The 22,881-nt window shown below is 42.9% G+C and overlaps 1 protein-coding gene across 1 annotated transcript in view; it reads right to left on the bottom strand.

The window, feature by feature from the left end:
- gpam (glycerol-3-phosphate acyltransferase, mitochondrial) overlaps window positions 1–21,267 on the bottom strand; it is a 46,893-nt gene extending 25,626 nt beyond the window's left edge. The window contains exons 1-7 of the mRNA XM_038991387.1: window positions 21,134–21,267; window positions 3,731–3,859; window positions 3,316–3,435; window positions 2,828–2,901; window positions 1,977–2,090; window positions 1,394–1,543; window positions 891–990 (exon numbers count right to left, since the gene is read on the bottom strand). Of these exons, the coding sequence (XP_038847315.1) occupies window positions 891–990; window positions 1,394–1,543; window positions 1,977–2,090; window positions 2,828–2,901; window positions 3,316–3,435; window positions 3,731–3,826 (654 nt within the window). The 5' untranslated portion in view covers window positions 3,827–3,859; window positions 21,134–21,267. The remainder of the gene's footprint in view (window positions 1–890; window positions 991–1,393; window positions 1,544–1,976; window positions 2,091–2,827; window positions 2,902–3,315; window positions 3,436–3,730; window positions 3,860–21,133) is intronic.
- Between the last annotated feature and the right edge of the window lie 1,614 nt (window positions 21,268–22,881).

Here is a 22,881-nt window from a genome sequence, read left to right as displayed (position 1 = left end):
TGGTTTAATGAAGCAAGACATTTATATGCTGCAGTAGTTTATGTGTCGGGGGGCTAGGGTCAGTTGGTTATATCTGGAGTACTTCTCCTGTCTTATCCGGTGTCCTGTGTGAATTTAAGTATGCTCTCTCTAATTCTCTCCTTCTCTCTTTCTTTCTCTCTCTCGGAGGACCTGAGCCCTAGGACCATGCGTCAGGACTACCGGGCATGATGACTCCTTGCTGTCCCCAGTCCACCTGGCCTTGCTGCTGTTCCAGTTTCAACTGTTCTGCCTGCGGCTATGGAACCCTGACCTGTCCACCGGACGTGCTACCTGTCCCAGACCTGCTGTTGTCAACTCTCTAGAGACCACAGGAGCAGTAGAGATACTCTTAATGATCGGCTATGAAAAGCCAACTGACATTTACTCCTGATTATTATTCGTGAACATTTGAACATCTTGGCCATGTTCTGTTATAATCTCCACCCGGCACAGCCAGAAGAGGACTGGCCACCCCTCATAGCCTGGTTCCTCTCTAGGTTTCTTCCTAGGTTTTGGCCTTTCTAGGGAGTTTTTCCCTAACCGCCGTGCTTCTACACCTGCATTGCTTGCTGTTTGGGGTTTTAGGCTGGGTTTCTGTACAGCACTTCGAGATATTAGCTGATGTACGAAGGGCTATATAAAATAAACTTTGAAACTTTGATATAATTCCATGAACCATACAGTCAACACACGCCAACATTTGAGGTAAACAACTCAATTCCATAGTGTACCTTTAATGACAAATGTTACAGATTATGCATAAAATGTTAATCAAAAAGTTATTTACATATTCTAAAACATGAAGACATTCTTCACGCTGGCGCAACAGTATCATGCCAGCAGTATAAAGTGTTAGCGGTGATTCTAACCTCCGTAGCAGCTTTCTTCACCATCTCCAGCTGGCCTTTGTGGATCTGGATGCTCCAGAAGAAGCCATTGAAGAGCTTGAGAAGCGCCCATCCCGTCAACCTGAAAGACAAAAACGTACAAGTATGGCTCCTTCAGTGGCATTGTCACTGCCAGTGGTGTTTTTTGTTTTGTTTTTTTAGTTGAGCAACTTTCGTTGTAACAGGGACAAAACGGCATGCTTTGGTCTTCCTCATTTGAGCACTACTTACATGGATTAGAACTAGCATTTGAGGATTGATACAAATCTGTGTTATCTGATTGGCAGCAATATCCATAGACAAAACCATACATTTGTTTGAAAATAACCACACATTTTCACAGACTTATCAAGGACATTGTGATTCCTCAACCACGACATCGCCCATTTTCAATTATTTCAAAAGGCCGGTGGGAACCCTGCCAGCGCCAAAGAACATTACATTAAGTGATTTGAGAGTAGAGGACTCGCTGAAAGGTACTGTACCTGATGAAGGCTGGTGAGATGTTGGCCACCATCTCTTGCAGGAACCCTCTGGCTTTCCGCCTCACCTTGCTGACCGCTTTATGTTCCACCCCAGCCTCGGTGGCCGCAGGATCCAACTCAGTGGCCACCTCCACAATTGCACTCTCCACCCTGGGACAGACAAGTACTGTCAGAGACAAGCATTCTTCTGATTCTTCTTCTACTGGAAAATCAAAAGCTAATGGAGTTTTGAAAGGCATTATACTTAGAGTTTCTAGGGAGCTATGCTCAGGTTATGACAGTTTCAAGGGTACCGTTCATGGGAAATTACTGTTACAAACGCACTGCTAAACTCATGAGAGTTGTCTGCTTTGTTTCTTTGGCTGTGCACCAATACATGATCTCCTTTCCGTCACTTCACAACTTCTGATATAAATACATTAGAGATGAAACCAAGGGCTGGTTTGTCTTCAAGTCTATGAAGTCAGTTCAAAAGGAGATGAGGAAGTAATTTACTGAATAATCATGGTACATCATTGTCTCTTCTTCCAAATCCCTGCTGGTTCCCTTCAGCCTTCCCTCCCTCTGTGTCTCTCTGTGATACCTGCTGTTGTTGAGTACATTGTCCACCACGTTGCGGGCGAACATGTCCTTCTGGACGTCCCTCTCCAGAACAAACAGCACATAGCTGAGCCTGCGGGCCAGCCAGCCCCGATGTCTGCAAGACCACAGGGAATACTCTTGTCACATACTGTGCATACAAGGTAACCACAACAGTCAGAGTGCACCCAATCACAAGTATATACTATTAACATAGTTACCGTGGCCTTACAGAAACAAATTTTAAAAATGATTACATTGTTACAGCTGTAGTCCACCAAAGCACAGGAGCAACTTGGGTGGAATTGAAATCTTTATATTATCTTGTACAGTAATATGGTTAGTGAAACGCTTGTCATTCTTTTTAAAAAGAGCAATTTCTACTTAGTCATTTTACAACCCTACCACCACCAAAATCCACCTGTCATAAGACTCATCTTGTCAAATGTACAAGTTAGTGTTTTGTTGACATGAACATATATGCATTTGTCCTGTTGTTTTGTAAGGCACAAGGCAGCCATCGCCCACTTTGGGAACACTGAGCTCAGTCACCGGATAGGAGTGGCTGGTGTCCGTTGACAGTCAATTATTCATCCTTTAGGTTTCCACTGTTTCACAGGGACACCCTGAGCTTCATAGACAAGTGGTGAGTACATGTCGTTTGAAGTACAGTACGAGGCCAGCATATCTACTACACTGTACCAGGTTTCAAACCTGCGCGCTTGAAATACGTTGTATGTTGGCACAACATGTTGAACAGCGTTTGAATACACAGCCACGTGAAAAAGGTCTATTAAAGAGAGACGATCACTATGGGCTCTCCGACCAATGACTTAAGTGCTGTGGTGGGCTTACCTGGTGTGTGTCTCATTGATGTAAATCACGTTGCGCAGTCCTAGAGAAGGAATGCTCGAGTTGAAGAGTCTCGCCTGGAAGAAAACAGAGGAGCTCTGTCAGGTAAATCTATTGCAAGCTGGGACACAGAAACGTATGCATAAGTTAATGCTCTGGGGTTCTAAGAAATCGAATATCACCAACAGTGGTTCTACCTAAAATGGAGGATGGAGCAGATAGGGGAGAATCATCCATAGAATCTATTCAGTGGAATACTTTTTCCGTCCTCCAGGTGGAATTAATTAGTCCCTTCCTGTTTCAGTCTTTTTCTTCTGTTTGGTGTAATGAATATGTAGGCACCAAACAGAAGAAAACATGAAATGACTCTTTTCCCGTCACAAAACATCCTGCCCTAATGAACACAACCAAGCAAAACCTGGGATCACCAGGCTGGGGCTTGAGTAACCCAACGGCTAGACTGGAGTAAACTAGACCACGGCTCGGCTCACCTGACTTTGCGGCGTGCAAGAATGGCAGCAGCGGCCCACGAATGGCCTCTTTCTGTTCAGCAAGCCCTCCTTCCACGTGCTGGTCACACAGCGCAGGACAGACGGACTGGAACTGCGGTCCTGGACACAGACACTTCAGTTTGCGCCATTGTTCAAAACACAAAAGAATCCCATATAGGAAATAGATAGATTTTTGCGCCGTGTTGGTCTTTCACACCCACACTAAAATTCTCAACCAACAGCAATTCTCCTCACTATCAGTGGTCAAGTCTTTCTTAGTGTTTCCTCTACCATTACTGAGCAAGACAGTCCTCCCTAAATTAGCGCCAACCCACCTAAAATAAAAATCCCAGCAACTAAAAAAAAATAAACATGGGGAACCACATCACTACGTCATCGTTCAATCCCATCTTACTGAGTCATCGTTAGGCTGCTTCCAGCGGCTGCCTCCCTGGTCGGCTCCATTGACCTGGAGCAGGCTGTCTGGCCCAATCGTGACGGCCACTTCCATCTCCTCCCTTTATATCACACACCAGCTAGGAATCTGCGGGATCGAGAGAGACAATCACAGATCAACACAAATGCCATCAATAGAGGTCCCCACAGCCATGACCGAGCTCCAAGCCATACGGCGCTTACATACCTAACAGAGCAGGCCAAACAATTGAGGGGGTTTGGACTGGGGTGACAGATGATAGAATTTGGTTTGTGTCAAATTAAAAATGTCAATTTCAGAGTGTAGTTATTTTTTAATTAAATTGCGCAGCTAGCAGGGGACGGTTTTCTGGACCACACATGATCATGGCAGAGTTTGAAACAAATCCCCACTGGATTGAGACAAAATGTAATGATATAATTCTGCCAGGGGAGGCATAAGTCAACATTGAATTGAGGAGGTTTTTGGGACAGCCTTTCCATCTACCATTATCATCGCGCACTGTATGTGTGCGTTGCGCGATGATAATGGTAGATGGAAAGGCTGTCCCAAAAACCTCCTCAATTCAATGTTGACTTATGCCTCCCCTGGCAGAATTATATCATTACATTTTGTCTCAATCCAGTGGGGATTTGTTTCAAACTCTGCCATGATCATGTGTGGTCCAGAAAACCGTCCCCTGCTAGCTGCGCAATTTAATGACGGGCGTTCCTGTGTCATTGCCTCTTCAGAAAGTTGCAGGAAATACAAGTCACTGATGCATTCTGTTCATGTCGTATGATAAACTTGGGCAAATAAATGCAAATAAGTTGAATACATTTAATTGATTTCCTGCTAAGTTTTTTAAAATATAATTGTTGAATTCCGTTTTATTGTCCGATTTCTGCGATTCCGTCTGCGTCGTAGATTTTATAGGGCCCTAGAGTTGGGACTGGGAATGACAAAATTGGGGGTGTGAGTGACCTCTCCAGCTACTCAAAATAGATCATGGGGCATCACCACTGGCACGTGGCAAAAAGAGTGGAGATATTTTTTTCCCAGCCTGAGTTCTTTCCTTCACGTCCTTCATGACCTACGTATGTATTACCACCAGAAACCAATTTGCTGACCTGTGGGCGAGAGCCTTTTTTCCCCTTCGGTGTCAGGTTATAGGCTACCCAGGCTCTGGCCACTGAACACCCCCCCCCCTGCATCGGGGGCCCCGATGCAGACACAAATACACGCAGACCCACACACACGTAAAAATACACACAGATAAACTCATGTATAAACTAATAAGTTAACCTCTATATAGATTCATACATTCACATAACCGCGCATGTTGCCTTCCGAGTCAAATTTACTTTCCAAGCTATAGCATACAATATTTTACATACAGCAGAATTTTAAAGGACCAAAGAGTTTAGGTTTGCTTTGTTCTTTTTTGCCATGGGAGAAAAAAAAAGTGATACTGGTATCGTCCCAGCCCTAGTAAGCACAACCGAGCTGGCTGGTTGAGTCGAGGGGAAAACAGGGCATTTGGAGTGTTCACACCATCTCAGAGGGATATTTGAGGCAGAAGTGTGCCACCAGCCCGAACCGCCCCGTCCACCCAAGACACCTCAAATTAAAAATCAACAAAACTGCAAAGAATTCCAGTATACCTAGCCCATCCTTAAAGTTTAAGTGAAAGATGGAAAATGTATGGCATTTAAGGTAGCCGGGCAGGTTGAGCCTGCTCTGTGGTCGACCAGTTAAGGCATTCAAAAACACATCTAATAGCCTTACATAGGTGCTACACTGTTTAAATGTTTTATTTTACCTGCTACGCTGAAGCACAACTTTGTCAGTGTGAGCAGAGCACTATCAACCAGGCCTAGGCATTCGAAGTATTCAGACCCCTTAATTTTTCCATCTTGTTACATTACAGCCTTATTCTAAAAAGGATTTAAAAAATAATCCTCAAATCTACAGACAATACCCCATAAAGACAAAACGAAAACAGGTTAAGAAATGTATTCAATTAAAACAGAAATACTTTGACATAAATATTCAGACCCTTTGCTATAGGACTAGAAATTGAGATTGCACAAATTGGAGTCTACCTGTGGTTAAAATCAATTCATTGGACATGATTTGGAAAGGCACACACCTGTCTATACAAGGTCACACACTTGACAGTGCATGTCAGAGAAACACCATGGCATGAGGTTGAAGGAATTGTCCGTAGAGCTCCAAGACAGGATTGTGTCGAAGCACATCTGGGGAAGGGTACCAAAACATTTCTTTAGCATTGAAGGTCCCCAAGAAGACAGTGGCCTCCATTCGTAAATGGAAGTTTGGAACCACCGAGACTCTTCCTAGAGCTGGCCGCCCAGCCAACCTGAGCAATCAGGGGAGAAGGGCCTTGGTCAGGAAGGTGCCCAAGAACTCGATGGTCAGTCTGACAGAGCTCCAGAGTTGTGTAGAGACGGGAGAACCTTCCAGAAGGACAACCATCTATACAGTACTCCACCAATCAGGCCTTTTATGGTAGAAAATCAAATCAAATTTTATTTGTCACATACACATGGTTAGCAGATGTTAATGCGAGTGTAGCGAAATGCTTGTGCTTCTAGTTCCGACAATGCAGTAATAACCAACAAGTAATCTAACCTAACAATTCCACAACTACTACCTTATACACACACAAGTGTAAAGGGATAAAGAATATGTACATAAAGATATATGAATGAGTGATGGTACAGAACGGCATAGGCAAGATGCAGTAGATGGTATAGAGTACAGTATATGCACATATGAGATGAGTAATGTAGGGTATATAAACATAAAGTGGCATAGTTTAAAGTGGCTAGTGATACATGTATTACATAAAGATGGCAAGTTGCAGTAGATGATATGGAGTACAGTATATACATATGAGATGAGTAATGTAGGGTATGTAAACATTATATTAAGCTGCATTGTTTAAAGTGGCTAGTGGTACATTTTTACATAATTTCCACCAATTCCCATTATTAAAGTGGCTGGAGTTGAGTCAGTATGTTGGCAGCGGCCACTAAATGTTAATGGTGGCTGTTTAACAGTCTGATGGCCTTGAGATAGAAGCTGTTTTTCAGTCTCTCGGTCCCTGCTTTGATGCACCTGTACTGACCTCGCCTTCTGGATGATAGCGGGGTGAACAGGCAGTGGCTCGGGTGGTTGTTGTCCTTGATGATCTTTATGGCCTTCCTGTGACATCGGGTGGTGTAGGTGTCCTGGAGGGCAGGTAGTTTGCCCCCGGTGATGCGTTGTGCAGACCTCACTACCCTCTGGAGAGCCTTACGGTTGTGGGCGGAGCAGTTGCCGTACCAGGCGGTGATACAGCCCGACAGGATGCCCTCGATTGTGCATCTGTAGAAGTTTGTGAGTGCTTTTGGTGACAAGCCGAATTTCTTCAGCCTCCTGAGGTTGAAGAGGCGCTGCTGCGCCTTCTTCACAACACTGTCTGTGTGGGTGGACCAATTCAGTTTGTCCGTGATGTGTACACCGAGGAACTTAAAACTTTCCACCTTCTCCACTACTGTCCCGTCAATGTGGATAGGGGGATGCTCCCTCTGCTGTTTCCTGAAGTCCACAATCATCTCCTTTGTTTTGTTGACGTTGAGTGTGAGGTTATTTTCCTGACACCACACTCCGAGGGCCCTCACCTCCTCCCTGTAGGCCGTCTCGTCGTTGTTGGTAATCAAGCCTACCACTGTAGTGTCGTCCGCAAACTTGATGATTGAGTTGGAGGCGTGCATGGCCACGCAGTCGTGGGTGAACAGGGAGTACAGGAGAGGGCTCAGAACGCACCCTTGTGGGGCCCCAGTGTTGAGGATCAGCGGGGTGGAGATGTTGTTACCTACCCTCACCACCTGGGGGGCGGCCCGTCAGGAAGTCCAGGACCCAGTTGCACAGGGCGGGGTCGAGACCCAGGGTCTCAAGCTTGATGACGAGTTGAGGGTACTATGGTGTTGAATGCTGAGCTGTAGTCGAACAGCATTCTCACATAGGTATTTCTCTTGTCCAGATGGGTTAGGGCAGTGTGCAGTGTGGTTGCGAATGCGTCGTCTGTGGACCTATTGGGTCGGTAAGCAAATTGGAGTGGGTCTAGGGTGTCAGGTAGGGTGGAGGTGATATGGTCCTTGACTAGTCTCTCAAAGCACTTCACGATGACGGAAGTGAGTGCTACGGGGCGGTAGTCGTTTAGCTCAGTTACCTTAGCTTTCTTGGGAACAGGAACAATGGTGGCCCTCTTGAAGCATGTGGGAACAGCAGACTGGGATAAGGATTGATTGAATATGTCCTTAAACACACCAGCCAGCTGGTCTGCGCATGCTCTGAGGACGCGGCTGGGAATGCCGTCTGGGCCTGCAGCCTTGCGAGGGTTAACACGTTTAAATGTTTTACTCACCTCGGCTGCAGTGAAGGAGAGCCCGCAGGTTTTGGTAGCGGGCCGTGTCAGTGGTACTGTATTGTCCTCAAAGCGAGCAAAAAAGTTATTTAGTCTGTCTGGGAGCAAGACATCCTGGTCCGCGACGGGGCTGGTTTTCTTTTTGTAACCCGTGATTGACTGTAGACCCTGCCACATACCTCTTGTGTCTGAGCTGTTCAATTGCGACTCTACTTTGTCTATACTGGCACTTAGCTTGTTTGATTGCCTTGGAGGGAATAGCTACACTGTTTGTATTCGGTCATGTTTCCGGTCACCTTGCCCTGGTTAAAAGCAGTGGTTCGCGCCTTCAGTTTCACGCGAATGCTGTTTTAATGTTTTAATCGTTGCTGTGGATACGACATTGTCAATGCACTTTCTAATGAACTCGCTCACCGAATCAGCGTATTCGTCAATGTTGTTGTTGGACGCAATGCGGAACACATCCCAATCCACGTGATCGAAGCAGTCTTGAAGAGTGGAATCAGATTGGTCGGACCAGCGTTGAACAGACCTGAGCGCGGGAGCTTGCTGTTTTAGTTTCTGTTTGTAGGCTGAAAGCAACAAAATGGAGTCGTGGTCAGCTTTTCCGAAAGGAGGGTAGGGGAGGGCCTTATATGCGTCGCGGAAGTTAGTATAACAATGATCCAAGGTTTTACCAGCCCTGGTAGCACAATCGATATGCTGATAGAATATAGGGAGTTTTGTTTTCAGATTAGCCTTGTTAAAATCCCCAGCTACGATGAATGCAGCCTCAGGGTGTGTGGTTTCCAGTTTACAAAGAGCCAGATAAAGTTCGTTCAGGGCCATCAATGTGTCTGCTTGGGGGGGGAAATATACGGCTGTGATTATAATCGAAGAGAATTCCCTTGGTAGATAATGCGGTCGACATTTGATTGTGAGGAATTCTAAATAAGGTGAACAGAATGACTTGAGTTCCTGTATGTTGTTATGATCACACCACGTCTCGTTAATCATAAGGCATACACCCCCGCCCCTCTTCTTACCAGAAAGATGTTTGTTTCTGTCGGCGCGATGCGTGAAGAAACCAGCTGGCTGCACCGACTCCGTTAGCGTCTCGAGTGAGCTATGTTTCCGTGAAGCAAAGAACGTTACAGTCTCTGAAGTCTCTCTGGAATGTTACCCTTGCTCGGATTTCATCAACCTTGTTGTCAAGAGACTGGACATTGGCGAGTAGTATGCTAGGGAGTGGAGCGCGATGTGCCCGTCTCCGAAGCCTGACCAGAAGACCGCTTCGTTTGACCCTTTTACGGCGTAGTTGTTTAGGGTCGCCGGCTGGGATCAGATCTATTGTACTGGGTGGAAGGCAAAACACAGGATCCGCTTCGGGAGAGTCATATTCCTGGTTGTAATGATGGTGAGTTGACGTTGCTCTTATATTCAGTAGTTCCTCCCGACTGTATGTAATGAAACCTAAGATTACCTGGGGTACCAATGTAAGAAATAACACATAAAAAAACTAAATACTGCAGTTTCCTAGGAACGCGAAGCGGCCATCTCTGTCGGCGCCGGAAGTAGGTAGAGTGGCCAAAAGGAAGCCACTCTTCAGTAAAAGACACGACAGCCCACTTGGAGTTTGCCAAAAGGCACCTAAAGGACTCTCAGGCGATGAGAAACAAGACTTTCTGGTCTGATGAAACCAAGACTAAAATCTTTGGCCTGAATGCCAAGCGTCACATCTAGAGGAAACCTGGCACCATCCCTATGGTGGAGCATGGTGGTGGCAGCATCTTTCTGTGGGGATGTTTTCTGGTGGCAGGGACTGGGAGACCAGTCAGGATAGAGAGATCCTTGATGAAAACCTGCTCCAGAGCGCTCAGGACCTCAGACTTGGGCAAAGGTTTACCTTCCACAAGAACTACAAACCTAAGCACACAGCCAAGACAGCGCAGGAGTGGATTCGGGACAAGTCTTTGAATGTCCTTGTGGCCCAGCCAGAGCCCGGACTTGAACCCAATCAAACATCTGTGCAGCGACGCTCCCCATCTAACGTGACAGAGCTTGAGAGGATCTGCAGAGAAGAATGGGAGAAACTCCCCAAATACAGGTGTGCCAAGCTTGTAGTGTCATACCCAAAAATATGCAAGGCTGTAATAGCTGCCAAAAGTGCTTCAACAAAGTACTGAGTAAAGGGTCTGAATACTTACGTAAATTTTAAAATGTATTAAAACTGTTTTTGCTTCGTTATTACGGGCTATTGTGTGTAGATTGAGGGGGATTTTTTCACCACATCCATTTTAGAATAAGGCTGTAACATAACAAAATATAGAAAAAGTCAAGGGGTCTGAATACTTTCCGAATGCACTGTACATCCTTTTGATCCCGGGGATGAGCTGTGTGTCGAAATGTTAAACAAAAACCTGAAGGTAATTTTACGCTACAGCAGCGCAGGCCTCTCGCGGAGCCGGCATGCTCACACCCAGGTTTCATTTAAATGAATAGGAGAGTCTCAAAACTGAAGAACCATTTCTCACATTTTCAGGCAAGTGACTTATCGCAACCCCCCCCAAAAAAATACTGCTGACTTGTCTGATGGGCAAGTGCCTTTCAGACTAACGCCAATCCCTGGATAGCTCAACACGTTTTACCGGTTAAACGTCCATAAAGCATCTGCACGCCAATTACCAACCACCATGTTTTGTTTCAATCAAAGCATATAATTTGGCCTAATGGCGCAAGCTGCTGAGTTTGGGCCACGAGAGAAAAATGCAAGCAGACATTGATTCAGTTTTGATCTGATGAAAATACAACAGAACAGACCATGTCTCACACCAGACAAAGACCTCCAATCACCACGGGGTGTGTGAGAACAGGAATGGAGAAGCAGCGACGGGGGCCAGAGCCTGGGTGTGTGTGTGTGTGTGTGTGTGTGTGTAAAGTAGCACCTGCGCCTGATTGTTTAGCTATCGGGAATAGGGGTCCCGACACTCCGTATTTATGGAGGGGCATGGCAGAGGCAGGGTCCACCAAAGCCACAGGGCTGTGTGTGTTGCGCTTGTGTGCACGCATGTGGAGCTGCTGCTCTGTGTTCTTGAACACTGACTAAGATAGACTATCTAGGCTAGGCCCATCATCAAGTTATTATAATGTTCGAGCCCTGAATGCGAATTAGCTGAAAGCCGTGGTATCAGACCATATACCACGAGTACGACAATACATTTATTTTTACTGTTCTAATTATGTTGTTAACCAGATTATAATATCAATAAAGGCACCTCAGGGGTTTGTGATATATGGCCAATATATCACGATTAAGGGCTGTAACCAAGCACTCTGCAGTGCACTGTACATAGTAACAGCCTTGGTATATTGGCCATGTACCACACCCCTGCATGCCTTATTGCTAAATATAGCCTAGCCATTAGTGATGAAAAAATAAAAAGTTACATATCGATACTTTGACTCCAAGTATAGTTTTTTGCAAATCGATACTTGGAGTCAAAGTATCGATATATGTAACTGTGTTTTCATTTTAGCATTAGCTAGTGCTAGTCGACTGTATCCGCACCAAAAAGCCACTATTTTTCATCGTATAGCTTGTTCTCCAAATTCTAGTGCTGAGCGAGTCACTAACTTTTATAAATGTTTTGGTTATTAAACAACGTTGGTTCCATTTAGTTCGTTTTTTTGGGAGCCCAACATGCCATTCCTGTAGAGAAATCAAATAATTCACGAGAGAAATGAAGTCAAGGACTATGTGGGACGCTGGGCTAAAGGGAGTTGTTTTCATTAAGCAAATATTCAACCCGGTCAGCGCAGAAACGTAGTTATTAACTACTAAGACCCTAATCCATAGTGCCCGTTCTTTCCGGCTCGGATAGAGAAGTATACACTTTTACGCACGCCCTTAGCGGTGGAAACCCACATCACCATAAAAGCACCATCTCAAAACTAGTTCAACTAGAACAGAAAAGGCCTCCACTCTTAATGTACAGGTGATGGGTTATGTGAAGGGCAAAAAACACACAACTCGTTCATTCTGCAGAACAGCAATGTTGGCCTATACACCTACAGGAGGGAGCTGTTGACAATGGATGGCTTATTGGAGAGTGTTGTCTACTCATTTGAAGTATATTTGCCATTGTAAAAGCAACTTGAATTGTCCTAATGGGCCTCTCTTTGTAGCCATGTTTGTAGGTCAGCAGTTTTGTACCATAAAAAAAGGGGGATAAATGTATATATTTGCTAAGCTGTCTAAGAAAGCTAATATCCTCTCTAGGCTAGGGGGCGGTATTTTCACATCCGGATGAAAAGAGTGGCCAAAGTAAACTGCCTGCTACTCAGGCCCAGAAGCTAGGATATGCATATTATTAGTAGATTTGGATAGAAAACTCTGAAGTTTCTAAAACCGTTTGAATGATGTCTGAGTATAACAGAACTTATTTGGCAGGCAAACTTCCAAACAGGAAGTTTGTGAAAGTCATCGCCTATTCAATTCCCTGTAATTTATGGATCTGTTTGCACTTCATACACCTTCCACTAGATGTCAACAGTCAGTAGAACGTGGAATGAAGCCTCTAGTGTGATGTGGGACCGGATGGGAGGTGTTTCAGTCACTGGTCTGGCGCGCTAGTCATGGAATGGCAATGTGCGCCATTACTTATACAGACATGAAGAAATGCTCCGGTTGGGACGTTATTGGATATATATGATAACAACATCCTGAAGATTGATTCTCTACTAAGTTTGACCAATTTATTCGACTTGTAATATAACTTAAGTTTTCGTCCGACGTTTGCCTTCACTTGCGCCAGTGTTTGGACACGTGTACTACACATGCTAGCTAAAGTTGCTAATTTGACATAAGTAATGGACATTATCGAACAAAAAAAACGATTTATTGTGGAAATAAGATTCGTGGCATTGCATTCTGATGAAGATAATCAAAGGTAAGGGAATATTTATGATGTAATTTCGTATTTCTGTTGACTCCAACATGGCGGAGAAATGTTATTTATATTTGAGCGCCGTCTCAGATTATTGCATGGTGTGCTTTTTACTAAGGTTTTTAAAAATCTGACACAGCGGTTGCATTAAGAACCAGTGTATCTTTAATTATATGTAAAACATGCATCTTTCATCAAAGTTTATGATGAGTATTTCTGTTATTTGACGTGGCTCTCTGTAATTACTCTGGATATTTTGGAGGCATTTCTGAACATGGCGCCAATGTAAACCGAGATTTGTGGATATAAATATGCACATTATCGAACAAAACATAAATGTATTGTGTAACATGAGTGTCATCTGATGAAGATTATCAAAGGTTAGTGATTAGTTTACAAAAGCAGAAATAGTTACTATTTCTGCTTTTGGGTGACTATCTTTGGCTGGAAAAATGGCTGTGTGTTTTTTGGATTTGGTGGTGATCTAACAAATATATGTTGTGTTTTCGCTGTAAAACATTTTAAAAATCGGACACGATGGGTAGATTAACAAGATGTTTATCTTTCATTTTCTGTATTGGACTTGTTAATTTGTGAAAGTTAAATATTTCAAAAAAATATTTTTGAATTTCGCGCGCTGCCTTTTCAGCGGAATGTTGGGGGGGGGGGGGGGGGGGGGGGGGTTCCGCTAGCGGAACGTGTGTCCTAGAAAGGTTAAATCAATTCCATACATAAACTTGGTAGAATCTCCCCACAGCTTAGATTTTTAGGGCTTAAAGGAATGGAAAATAAAGTAAAATAAAAACTATGCAAAATATACCCAATGTGGACCTGACAGAGACAATAGAATATTTTGTGAAATGAATGTTCACCATTTTGGGCTTTGGAACTTCCATTAAAAAGCTAAAAAATAATTTAATGTCATTATTTCATAATGTTTTTAAAACGTTAAATGTTTTATCTAAACCGAAACATGTGAAAATTTTTATAGAATCGAACCGATCTAAAAAGAAAAAAAAAGCACTAAGCAACTTTTAAAATGGTGAACTAACATGTTTTTTTAGAACTTTTATCTCCATGACTCGTCTCTCTGCAGTGAGCAAATTGCAATATCTATAGAACCATGAGAATGTTTTATAATGGCGCAAACAGAGAGGGCTGCCTCACTTCTAGCTCTTGGGAAACTATGCAGTATTTTTTCTTACATCGTTACCCCCAGAAAATGTGTTATTACATACAGCCGGAAAGAATTATTGTATATTAGAGTGGCGGTAACTCACCAGCACTACGACCAGGAATATGACTTTCCAGAAGCGGATCTTTTGTTCGCACCCCCCAGGGTAATTAAACTGATTCCAGAAGCCGACCCTAAACAACGCCGGTGGAGGAGAGGTACTCGGAGTGGTCTTCTAGTCCGACTTAGGCGCACACACAATCGCTTCTGAGTATATTACTCGCTAATGTTCAGTCTTGGGATAATACAGTTGTGGAGCTCAGTGGAAGGATATCTTTCCAGAGAGACATCAGGGATTGTAACACTCGGTTTCACGGAAACATGGCTCTCTCGGGATATACTGTCAGAGTCCATACAGACAGTTGGGTTCTCAGTTCATCGCGCAGACAGGAATACATCTCTCCGGGAAGGGTGGCGAGGGTGGGCGTGAATGTTTCATGATTAACGACTCATGGTGTAATTGTGATAACACACAGGTACTCATGTCCTTTTGTTCACCCAACCTAGAAAACCCCCCAAAAATACCAACTATTAACGCAAGAGAATTTTCTTTGGTTATAGTCACGGCCGTGTAGATCCCCCCTCAAGCCGACACCGCGATGGCCCTCAAGGAACTACACAGGACTTTAAGCAAACTGGAAATCACATATCCTGAGGCTGCATTTATTGTAGCTGGGGATTTTAACAAAGCAAATGTGAGGAAAAAGGCTGCTGAAGTTCTATCAGACTGTAGTAGAGGTCGACCGATTATGATATGATAATGATATTTCAACGCCGATACCGATTGGAGGACCAAAAAGAGCCGATACCGATTAATCGGACGATTTTTATATATATATATATATATATATATATATATATATATATAGTAATAATGACAATTACAACAACACTGAATGAACACCAACTTAATACATCAATAAAATCTATTTAGTCTCAAATAAATAATGAAACATGTTCAATTTGGTTTAAATAATGCAAAAACAGTGTTGGAGAAGAAAGTAAAAGTGCAATATGAGCCATGTAAAAAAGCTAACGTTTAAGTTCCTTGCTCAGAACATATGAAAGCTGGTGGTTCCTTTTAACATGAATCTTCAATATTCCCAGGTAAGATGTTTTAGTTATTATAGGACTATTTCTCTCTATACCATTTGTATTTCATATACCTTTGACTATTGGATGTTCTAATAGGTACTTTAGTATTGCCAACCTAATCTCGGGAGTTGATAGGCTTGAAGTCAAAAACAGCGCAATGCTTGAAGCACAGCGAAGAGCTGCTGGCAAATGCAGGAAAGTGCTGTTTGAATGAATGCTTACGAGCATGCTGCTGCCTACCACCGCTCAGTCAGACTGCTCTATCAAACCATAGACTTAATTATAAATAACACAGAAATAAAAGCCTTAGGTCATCAATATGGTAAAATCCAGAAACTATCATTTCGAAAACAAAACGTTTATTCTTTCAGTGAAATACAGAACCGTTCCATATTTTATCTAACAGGTGGCATCCCTAAGTCTAAATATTGCTGTTACATTGCACAACCTTCAATGTTGTCATAATTATGTACAATTCTGGCAAATTAATTACGGTCTTTGTTAGGAAGAAATGGTCTTCACACAGCTCGCAACGAGCCAGGCAGCCCAAACTGCTGCATATACCCTGACTCTGCTTACACAGAACACAAGAGAGGTGACACAATTTCCCCTAGTTAAAATGAAATTCATATTAGCAGGCAATATTAACTAAATATGCAGGTTTAAAAATATATACTTGTGTATTGATTTTAAGAAAGGCATTGATGTTTATGGTTAGGTACACATTGGTGAAACGACAGTGCTTTTTTCGCGAATGCGCTTGTTAAATCACCCGTTTGGCGGAGTAGGCTGTGATTCAATGATAAATTAACAGGCACCGCATCGATTATATGCAATGCAGGACAAGCTAGATAAACTAGTAATATCATCAACCATGTGTAGTTAACTAGTGATTATGTCAACACTGATTGTTTTTTTTACAAGATAAGTTTAATGCTAGCTAGCAACTTACCTTGGCTCCTTGCTGCACTCGCATAACAGGTAGTCAGCCTGCCACAGTCGCCTCGTGGAGTGCAATGTAATCGGCCATAATCGGTGTCCAAAAATGCTGATTGCCAATTGTTATGAAAACTTGAAATCGGCCCTAATTAAATTTGGCATTCCGATTAAAATCGGTCGATCTCTAGACTGTAGTACACTCGACCACTGCTACTCCAACTGGCAAGATGCCTACAAGGCCCTCCCACGCCCTCCTTTCGGCAAATATGACCAGAAACTCAAACAGGAAGTACCCATGCTAAGGACTATTCAATGCTGGTCTGACCAATCGGAATTCACGCTTCAAGATTGTTTTGATCACGCGGACTGGGATATGTTCAGGGTAGCTTCAAAGAATAATATCGACGATTACACTGATAAAGTTTACCAGGAAGTGTATAGGAGATGCTGTACCAACTGACTATTAAAACCTACCCTAACCAGAAACCATGGATAGATGGTAGCATTCGCGCAAAACTGAAAGCGCGAACCACTGCATTTACCATGGTAAAGTGACTGGGATCATGGCCGAATACAAACAGTGTTTTTATTCCCTCCGTAAGGCAATCGCAGGCAAAACGGCAGTATAGAGACAAAGGAGTTTCAAATCAACGGCTCAGACATGAGACGTATGTGGCAGGGTCTACAGACAATTACGGACGTCTTGCTTCCGGAGAAGCTAAATAACTTCTTCACCCGCTTTGAGGATAGCAGTGCCACTGACACGGCCCACTACCAAGGATTGTGGGCTCTCCTTCTCCGTGGCCGGCGTGAGTAAGACATTTAAGTGTGTTAACCATCGCAATGATGCTGGTCCCACAAGGGTGAGTGCTCAGCCCCCTCCTGTACTCCCTGTTCACCCATGACTGCGTGGCCATGCACGCCTCCAACACAATCATCAAGTCTGCAGACGACAACAGTAGTAGGCTTGATTACCAACAATGATGAGACAGCCTACAGGGAGGTGAGGGCTAGGAGTGTGGTGCCAGGAAAACAACTTCTCACTCAACATCAGCAAAAGGAGATGATCGTGGACTTCAGGAAACCCCCTATCCACATTGACAGGACCGCAGTGGATAAGGTGGAAAGCTTAAAGTTCTTTGGCATACAAGTCACTAACAAACTGAAATGGTCCACCCACATAGATAGTGTGGTGAAAGCGCCTCTTCAACCTCAGGAGGCTGAAGAAATTTGGCGTGGCACCTAAAACTTTTACAGGTGCACAAGTGAGAGCATCCTGTCGGGCTGCATCACCGCTTGGTACGGCAACTGCACCGCCAGTGACAGCAACTAAATAAGGAAGTTCTGTTTTGCATTTTTAATACATTTGCAAACATTTCTAAAAACCTGCTTTCACTTTGCCATTATGGGGTATTGTGTGTAGATTGATAACATTTATTTTTCCCTTATCAATTTTAGACTAAGGCTGTAACAAAACATGGAAAAAGTAAAGGGGTCTGAATACTTTCCAAATGCACTATCGGCACCTAAGTATCGTGAGGTCCCTGGCAATTCCATGCCCTACTAGCCATAATAAGAATATTTTTTGTTGACCCTTGAAATATCCCCTTCCAAATCTCTACAATACTGGGATGATGACTTGGCAGTCTACTGCTGTTGGGCAAGGTCTTCCCTATGACTCAACATTACATTATCTAATTAATAAATACACATGGCAGGTCCAGAAATCACATTCTAACCATTTCTCTAACGGGTAAACATAAGACTTTTTTTTCTTCCAATTTCACTCTGCTTTGAGTTCAAATTCAGCGGGATGTCTCATCTGATCCAAGGTCATAAATAGGGGAGAACAGGCGATTGCTTCAATATGGAATCGCCTAACCCTAGGTTAACACCAAAACACAATTGCTCTTGCAGCTGCGTTGCAATAAATGTTTTTTCTTGCTGCACAAAAAAAATGTTATTTACTTAACCCAAACCCTGGGAACCATGTTGTGTTTACTTTGAAAAATGGCTCTTTGTTTAACAGAAAATATGGACAGAAAATCTAGCTTGTCTTTTCCTCTAAAATTGAGCAAAAAAGGGAGTTTGCCTATTCCAAGTGAGCTCAGCGAAAATACAACAGCGCACAATGAGAATACAATTTCCTCCAATCTGATACGCATCTGTAGCCGAAGTTCTTGTTATCACATTGCCCGGGCAGTCTGGAAAGAGGAACTTTGCACTAAACAAAGAGCAACATATTCTGTACTATTGCCTTTCCCTGTAGTCCTGCAGTCAAATGAACCCACTCACTGTAACATAGCAGCAAGCCAACCTTGGGGTGACATGAGATGCAGTATCATAAAAAGCCCATCGTCAGTACTTCTAGCTTGAGTCATCAACAGAACAGTGTTTGTCCTCACAAAAGCCCTTACTGCTGTACGTAACCTGGCAGCTTAACTTTATCGAAGGAAAGCATTCGTATAAAAAGCATTAGGTTAGTTGCTACCAACCTATTGAAAATGACTTATCCTTATTCAGAAACGTAGGTCTGGCACAAAGCTATGGGACCATGTGGAATTGAAGTCAAGTGAACCTTTCTTCCCCCCCCCCTTCCTTCGCTTTTCCTTTCCCTCCGTTGGTCCCTTTGTCCCTCTGTTTTTGATGTAGGTCAATGGCAAGTCTCAGTCGGGCTGAGTGACATGTAGACTATTCTTCTGATCATTCCATTTCTTATGTTTGGCAGTTCATGCCAAGTCTATATAAAAACAGTTTCAATGAGGCTGATTCACTGGCTTGAAATACGGTTCTGATCCTGAAGCAGAAAGGCTACTACAGTTCATCAAGCCTATTACTAAAATGAACCTGGCTACAGTATAAATCCATGGGCAATATAATAGCTCAACATTCACTGTGGTAGGCTTATGCTAATCACTGTGCATTGACAAACAAGAAAACGGGTATACACACAAAACTTAAATTGTGGACAGATAGCTTCGGGAGGAATTCCTAATGTAATTAATCGGAAAATCACACCATGGGTAGTGCCTTCCAGTTTAGAACTAGGTCACCATCAGACGCTGAGAGAATCTCTTTATAAATGGACAGCTACACCAACAAGCGTGCATGTTTGTAAGTGTGAGTATGTATGTATGTGTGTGTGTGTGTGTGTGTGTATGTGGGGGGGGGGGGGGGGGCTAATCACTGAATAGGACATAAACTAAGCCAAAATGCTCCTGCCCAGCTCAAGCAAGCAATGAATGACATACTGAGCTTTGCTGCATTGTCCCTTTGTGTTCTTGTAGTAGGTGACCCGCACATTGATGACAGAAGTGTGACTAGAATTCTGCTGGGTTTGCAAAGGTCAATGGCCTGCCATGTTCAAACAGGGGTGGTGAGGAAATTATTGATGGTAGGACTAGCATCATAACACCAAACACAGGCTTCATAACATTTTTGAAGGTGTTTTGTTTTTGTTATAATAAAAATAAAAAACTGGCTTCACTACGCCTGCCCCAAAAAAAGCAGGGCAAACAGGGGTTTGGGACTTTGCTCATAGAAATCTTAACACGTATGGACACTTCACTGATCCTGGTATAGGCATATGAATTGCCTGTGGCCATCAATATTTACAAAACAATCTAAGAGAGCTATTATCATTAATCCTATTAATGCTTCAATTGAAAGGACGTATGGGGCGGCAGGTAGCCTAGTGGTTAGAGCGTTGGACTAGTAACCGAAAGGTTGCAAGATCAAATCCCTGAGCTGACAAGGTACAAATCTGTCGTTCTGCCCCTGAACAAGGCAGTCATTGAAAATAAGAATTTGTTCTTAATTGACTTGCCAAGTTAAATAAAAGGTAAAATAAAAAATTATAGATGTGGTACATTGACCTTTCAAACATCTTGCAAGCTAGGCATACATATGAAAGGTACTGCACACATCGCTTATTGGACTCATGAACATACATTAATGTTTTCTTCCTAGAAAGGGAACGCTGAGTAGGTCGTTTGCATGCCAAAACATTTTATCCATGCGTGGGTGGCTACTAACTAGGTTAATCCGACTCACAAACTGCCTGTTAATCTTCACTAAACAGGTCAAATGAAGCCGGACAAGACAGATGCCATGGTGGGGGATGATAATGAAATCTTAACAAAAATGATTTCGCAAGTTGTTATAGTGAACATAAAAGTGACGTGTGAAGTAGCTTCATGGCTGAGTAAATTGCATAGGCAAGGACAGGTGCAGTGTTTAGCTATACAGCACAGGCTAGCTCACATTGTTGCCTGGTCATCAAATCACAGTTGGCTCGGTTGTTTAGATGGGATAGAGCTTTTGTCAAATTACGTCGAAAATAGTTTTTGCATTTGAGCTAACTTAACCCTCTTCCTGACCTTGTTATCCTAATGATCCTAACATAATACGTTAATAATTATAACCTGCTGCGTAAAATAGAAGTTGCCTAGGCAGCCGATAGTGCATGGAAATCCTCCTAAACCGGTTATTAAAGTCAATTTTGACAAAATCTGCAACCTTCTAGACAAAACCAGTTGACGTTAAGCTAACATAAGCTAGTACTATGACGCTATTTCATTCAATGGTCAACCTAATTCACACCATTCACTCAGGCTAGCTAGCTACCGTTAGTTTAGCTAGCTAGCATAGTGGCTAGAACGACTATACAGAAACCCGCAGGCAACCGCACCGAACCGTTTAATCAACGTCGTGGTACAAGCCAACACAATATTAGCTAGCGTTAATATTTAAATAAAAAAGTTTCTCAGTCTTACCTTGTATACGACCTCTAGCTGCACCACCATGTCTTGTGAATATACCCCCGTTGGCGCAATGTTCTTCTTCGAGAGTTAATGGCAGACCATCATCAAAGATTTTTTTAAAGATAGACCAGAGCCTGTCGTTTCCAATGGCAGAAAATTTATCCTAGTTGGCCGAACAAGCAAGGAGGTGGGCAGAGACAAACACGAGAGGTGAGATCCTATTGGCGTGTTCTAGCATTTATTTGCATATTTCCATTAGGGAACGCCTACTATGTAAAGTGCACGTGTACAACAACTCAATTCGCCCATGCACTCCTAAACGCCTTTTTTACTTTGGCAAACTCTTCCAAACTCAGTCCACTCGGTTTGTTACAGATTCTAGTTTCTGAATCAGAAACCTGTAAGGAGATCAAATGTTTAATATATGAGAAAATATGCAGAATGGCAGACAAAATCCATCTCGCTCCATCTTCTCCCACTGCCGGCCACTGGGCTTCCGCTCATCACCATATTTGGTAGTGAGTGGAAACGGGAACCGGTTGCTTCACATTTTTACATCCGGTGAAATATCTGGCTCATTGTTTTTTCTGTGCTACAATCTATTGAACAAAGTAGGTTAGTTAGAAATCTATTTCATACTGGTGTATTGCCGCCACCTACTGTACCGGGTGAACAACAAGAAAAAAAAATCCATTGCAGGAAAGATAGCTCCCGCGAGAGTTTGAAAATGTTCCCTTTGGGGTGGCAAAGGTTTGACGGTGCTAAATTGTTCCCTACAAGCCCCTGATCAAATTGATATATGATAGCCTCTACGGAAGCGTTCTATGTTTTTCACACCTTTATCTAACTTGTTAAATAGGAGTCAATGGTCACAGGCTGATAAAGGCATATAATTAGGAATTAGAATACTTAATAGTAATTTATTAGGATCTCTATGGATAAAGGAGAAAAGTTGGAACGTTCACATGCTCATTGAAAATTATTGTATCAAACAACAATGGAACATTCTATTGAGTGGAGTGGATTTGGTAAATGTTTGCCATCAGATCTAATGATTTACCTAGCCTGACTCATCATTGAAACAACAGTGTTACAAATAGCAGAACTACATATTTGTTTTATGGAAATTGGTCATACTGGGAAATAATAGTCCATGAGATGTAAATACAGTAGCATCTTGTGTTTTCTACAGTAGTTGCCACCTGTAATAGTCTGTTGTATAGCAATACTCATCATGCTAAAATGAAAGGTGTGCTCTGTCATTTGTTGAGTTGTCCCCAGAAAGATTTAGGTAAACACAAATTATCTCTAAAAAGGAACATTGGTGATTATAATCTATTCTGTCCCTGACCATCATGATCTTAATATTATGCTCTCTAACCTTACATGTTACAGTGAGCTCCAAAAGTATTGGGACGGTGACAATTTTGTTGTTGTTTTGGCTCTGTACTTCAGCACTTTGGATTTGAAATGATACAATGACTATGATGTTAAAGTGCCGACTGTCAGCTTTAATTTGAGGGTATTTTCATCCATATCGGGTGAATCGTTTAGAAATCTACAGCACTTTTTGTACATAGTCCCCCCATTTTAGGGGACCAAAAGTATTGGGACAAATTCACTTATATTTTTTATTTAACCTTTATTTAACCAGGTAGGCTAGTTGAGAACAAGTTCTCATTTACAACTGTGACCTGGCCAAGATAAAGAATAGCAGTTTGACACATACAACAACACAGAGTTACACATGGAATAAACAA

Source organism: Salvelinus namaycush, chromosome 4 (genome assembly GCF_016432855.1).
Source record: "Salvelinus namaycush isolate Seneca chromosome 4, SaNama_1.0, whole genome shotgun sequence".
In the NCBI taxonomy this organism is placed as follows: Eukaryota; Metazoa; Chordata; class Actinopteri; order Salmoniformes; family Salmonidae; genus Salvelinus; species Salvelinus namaycush.
The sequence above is the reverse complement of the archived record's forward strand: the minus strand, read 5'-3'. Positions and strand labels throughout refer to the sequence as shown.